The 5288-nt window shown below is 31.0% G+C and overlaps 2 protein-coding genes across 2 annotated transcripts in view; both read right to left on the bottom strand.

Moving 5' to 3' along the window:
* Positions 1–368: 368 nt before the first annotated feature.
* Positions 369–914, bottom strand: LOC17895850 (agamous-like MADS-box protein AGL29). The gene has a single exon (XM_006301254.1). The coding sequence runs from the start codon at positions 912–914 to the stop codon at positions 369–371; it is 546 nt and encodes a 181-aa protein (XP_006301316.1).
* Positions 915–3479: 2565 nt separating this feature from the next.
* The window catches only part of LOC17894250 (agamous-like MADS-box protein AGL29), a 3055-nt gene continuing 1246 nt past the window's right edge, over positions 3480–5288 (bottom strand). The window contains 2 exon segments of the mRNA XM_006300911.2: positions 3480–3908; positions 3911–3973. Coding sequence (XP_006300973.2) covers positions 3480–3908; positions 3911–3973 — 492 coding nt within the window.

Below are 5288 nucleotides of genomic sequence, written 5' to 3'. Positions count from 1 at the left end.
GTTGTTTAATTTGGTCCATAAAAAAATATTTTGATAGACACTGAGCCTCCTAAATTCTAAAATTCATGATAACTAGATTTTGATATATGTATCATATACAAGAAAAGGTAAATGATTAGTAGACAACAAAATTACATTTGCAAAAGCATGAACTTAAATGAGATAGGAAACCCTCATTTTATTCTAAGTTTGATTTATTTATGTTTTTCAGTATGTTTCTCAAATAACATTTAAAATGAAATATTATTTTTGTTTTATTGGATTGGATGATTTAGAAAACATTAACAATGCATAAAATAAAAATAAAAGACAATACAACAACACATCATCACAATAACATAGCAAATGATATATTAAGGACGTATAAATCATATGTGATTTCTCGCAGCATCTCTTCTTTGACTTCTTACATCAATTTCATCACACAACTTCTCATAGAGCCCTTCAAACTTGTCCAGAAACTTTTTTGCTTCTTCTTGATCTTGTTCCTTAGTCATATGCATTTTCCACCACGCATCTTCTGGAAACGGCTCCATAGACGCAGCTGCCTTCATCGCTTTCACTTCCTCAGCACGTGTCTGCTCAACAAGATTGTTGTACAATGTGCATAGCTCTTGAACATTCTGTTTGTGATGAACAGTAAAGAGTGATTGTTGCAAAGAAGAAGACGACGAGGCATCGCTGTTGAGAAACCGCTCCGCAACTGCCTGGAAGGATGGACTGCCAAATGTAAATGGCTTTCCAGAGTCGGTATACCCCAAAAATGCAATGTGAACGCCGCAGAGAACAGAGAGTTCACAGAGCTTAGTGTAGATACCATTTCGACGCTTAGACAATGTGACCAATCTGTCTTTGCTTCTTTCTATTTTCTTTATATTAATCTTTTGCTTTCCTTTTGATTTCTTGGTGTTCATTTTCTAGGAAAACAAATTATGAGTTTTTGACTCAAAAAAAAAAAGTGAAGAGAAATTTTGGAATAGTACTAATATATGTTTTTTCTTTTTCTTTTAACTTAAGAATATGTTTTTGTGAGTGAAAGATTTGTTTATTTCTATACACAAAATAAGGGTGGTGCTAATTAGATTGCATTAAAATAGTCAATTCTTAGATTTTTGGTATTCATTAATTCTTATATTAATTTTTTGCAATTTTGAACTTTTGTTGGTCAAGATTTAACACAAGATATGAAAAACATAACACTCATACCAAAAAAAGAGAAAGAAATTGTTTGAACGTTGAACAATATAGGATAAACTTAACATTCATACCAAAAGAAATTAATTCAAAATTTTATGTAAAAGGACTAAGGTTTTATGTCAATTACTATATTAAGAGTTTATGTCATTATTGAAATCATTCAAAATATGAAATCAACTATCGTTATAGAATATAATCATTTTTAATAAAAATCTTTATTTATTACACAAACAATTGAGATGTATTAATTCTAAAATACTGTTTTTGAAAGAAAAACATTATCTTAGACTAAGTAAAATAATTTATTTTTTAATTAAAAAATAATAGTAGTGAATTAACTTTCACATTTTGGTCTTTTAAATCATGAACTTTCTATGTGGCCATTCAAAACATGAAATTTTCGTTGACTTAGTTTTTAATGCATCATCTTTCATTAACTAAACCAAAATGAACATCATATCCAAAAATATGTTAACATAACATCTAAGAAACATTTAGTCATCTCTATTAGTAAGAGACGACGTCGTTTAAAGATACAACAAAATCCTTAAATGAGAAATTATGGATTTAATTTTTGAATTATGACGTTAGAATCACGATTTTGAGATATCGTTTTAACATTAAACGACGCTAGACGGATATGAAACTTTGTTCCTAAAACAAAGATTACAGTCGCCTATTGCCTCGTTGACGAAAAAGGTTCCTAGAGGAAAAACCATATTTTTCTAATGGAATCTTCTCTGAGTCCATTATACTTAAACCCACCAAGTTTATTAGCCTAGCCTATCTTCAACAATGTCGGCCTATCCTCCCCAAAACTTAAAATTAGGTTTGTTCGTAACTTTCTTCGACATAGGACTCATTTCATGTCAAGACTTGACATCGATGTATTTAGTATGCAATGATCCCCTTCATATCCTGAAACAAAGCTCCTAGACTCCTGTAAAATGTAAGACTCCCTGGTTTCAGCAAACATGTAGAGAAGTTTAAAAGATTTGACTTTTCTAACTATGTCATGAAAGTACACTTATTTTTTTGGTCAAAGATCCTAAAAGAACCTGACAGCTAAGTGTTCTTGAGATAGAGTAGGATTATGATGGGTGACTTATAGGAATTGATTGATTGAACTGTGCGAATGAGGAAAACCCCCAAGAAAAGATCACGTGATGATTTGGTGGTTAGGGTTTGTTCATGGTCGTGTATGGTGCAAGGATTCTTCAGGATTGATAAGAGGTGATTCTACAGTATCTTAAGAGGCAGCGTAGATAGACACCAGGTGGGTATCAGTCGACATCAGATGTGTTGATGTGGAGGTCGACACTAGGTTGGATTATGAGATATTTTGTTCTTGTTATGTATGGTCTGATTTTATTGTTGTTTGATAGAGTGTTGTTTTTTCTAATTTGCTTGTGTCTATAGGTATTACATGGGGGTCATCTTTCTAACTATTTGTGATAATTCTCACGCATATCTTTATGTTATAGTGCAGGCGAAGAAAGCGTAATCGTGGAATCGTGGCATGAAGATGAGGTTGATCTATGATCGAATTGGTGTTTTTAATGTTTTTTTCTTCTTTTGGAAGTTGGATTAGAAGCATGTTAAGAATGATGGTATTTGTATTGCTTGTAGAATTATTGGTTTAATGGTTATTTGGTTTATATCTAAAAGTGGTTTGATTGATAGTTTAGTTAATTTATTTTTGCTTGTTGCTGTTAGTATACTTGATAATAGCTAGTTAATAAATATGAGATTATTAGTTAACGAATTAAAAAATAGAATAGGCTGTCGTTTTAACTATTGTTAGAGATTTGGGACATGGACAACAAAATTACAAGTGCGAAATATAGCGGACAATGTATAATTATGTTTTGAGCTACTGATACACAAGAAATAAGATGAAAATGTCAAAATATATGTTGTTTAATTTGGTCCATAAAAAAATATTTTGATAGACACTGAGCCTCATAAAGTCTAAAATTCATGACCACTAGATTTTGATATATGTATCATAGACAAGAAAAGGTAAATGAGTGGTAGACAACAAAATTACATTTGCAAAAGTATGAACTTGAATGAGATAGGAAACCCTCATTTATTCTAAGTTTGATTTATTTATGTTTTTCAGTATGTTTCTCAAATAACATTTAAAATGAAATATTATTTTTGTTTTATTGGATTGTATGATTTAGAAAACATTAACAATGCATAAAATAAAAATAAAAGACAGTACAACAACACATCATCACAACAACACAACAAATGATATATTAAGTACGTATAAATCATATGTCATTTCTCGCGGCATCTCTTCTTTGACTTCTTACATCAATTTCATCACACAACTTCTCATAGAGCCCTTCAAACTTGTCCAGCAACATTTTTGCTTCTTCTTGATCTTGTTCCTTAGTCATATGCATTTTCCACCACGCATCTTCTGGAAACGGCTCCATAGACGCAGCTGCCTTCATCGCTTTCACTTCCTCAGCACGTGTCTGCTCAACAAGATTGTTGTACAATGTGCATAGCTCTTGAACATTCTGTTTGTGATGAACAGTAAAGAGTGATTGTTGCAAAGAAGAAGACGACGAGGCCTCGCTGTTGAGAAACCGCTCCGCAACTGCCTGGAATGATGGACTGCCAAATGTAAATGGCTTTCCGGAGTCGGTATACCCCAAAAATGCAATGTGAACGCCGCAGAGAACAGAGAGTTCACAGAGCTTAGTGTAGATACCATTTCTACGCTAAGACAATGTGACCAATCTGTCTTTGCTTCTTTCTATTTTCTTTATATTAATCTTTTACTTTCCTTTTGATTTCTTGGTGTTTATTTTTTAGGAAAACAAATTATAAGTTTTTGACTCAAAAAAAAAAAGGGAAGAGAAATTTTGGAATAGTACTAATATATGTTTTTTCTTTTTCTTTTAACTTAAGAATATGTTTTTGTGAGTGAAAGATTTGTTTATTTATATACACAAAATAAGGGTGGTGCTAATTAGATCGCATTAAAATAGTCAATTCTTAGATTTTTGGTATTCATTAATTCTTATATTAATTTTTTGCAATTTTAAAGTTTTGGTGGTAAAGATTTAACACAAGATATAAAAAACATAACACTCATACCAAAAAAAAGAGAAAGAAATTGTTTGAACGTTGAACAATATATGATAAACTTAACATTCATACCAAAAGAAATTAATTCAAAATTTTATGTAAAAGGACTAAGGTTTTATGTCAATTACTATATTAAGAGTTTATGTCATTATTGAAATCATTCAAAATATGAAATCAACTATCGTTATAGGATATAATCATTTTAAATAAAAATCTTTATTTATTGCACAAACAATTGAGATGTATTAATTCTAAAATACTGTTTTTGAAAGAAAAACATTATCTTACACTAAGTAAAATAATTTAATTTTTAATTAAAAAAAATAATAGTAGTGCATTAACTTTCACATTTTGGTCTTTTAAATCATGAACTTTCTATGTGACCATTCAAAACATGAACTTTTCGTTGACTTAGTTTTTAATGCATCATCTTTCATTGACTAAGCCTAAATGAACATCATATCCAAAAATATGTTAACATAACATCTAAGAAACATTTAGCCATTAGTAAGAGACGACGTCGTTTAAAGCTATAACAAAATCCTTAAATGAGAAATTATGGATTTAATTTTTGAATTATGACGTTAGAATCACGATTTTGAGATATCGTTTTAACATTAAACGACGCTAGACGGATATGAAACTTTGTTCCTAAAACAAAGATTACAGTCGCCTCTTGCCTCGTTGACGAAAAAGGTTCCTAGAGGAAAAACCATATTTTTCTAATGGAATCTTCTCTGAGTCCATTATACTTAAACCCACCAAGTTTATTAGCCTAGCCTATCTTCAACAATGTCGGCCTATCCTCCCCAAAACTTAAAATTAGGTTTGTTCGTAACTTTCTTCGACATAGGACTCATTTCATGTCAAGACTTGACATCGATGTATTTAGTATGCAATGATCCCCTTCATATCCTGAAACAAAGCTCCTAGACTCCTGTTAAATGTAAGACTCCCTGGTTTCAGCAAACATGCGAAGA

The sequence above is a fragment of the Capsella rubella genome, unplaced genomic scaffold (genome assembly GCF_000375325.1).
Source record: "Capsella rubella cultivar Monte Gargano unplaced genomic scaffold, Caprub1_0 scaffold_2, whole genome shotgun sequence".
NCBI lineage: Eukaryota > Viridiplantae > Streptophyta > Magnoliopsida > Brassicales > Brassicaceae > Capsella > Capsella rubella.
Note: the sequence above shows the minus strand (reverse complement) of the source record. Positions and strands in the feature narration are given on the sequence as shown.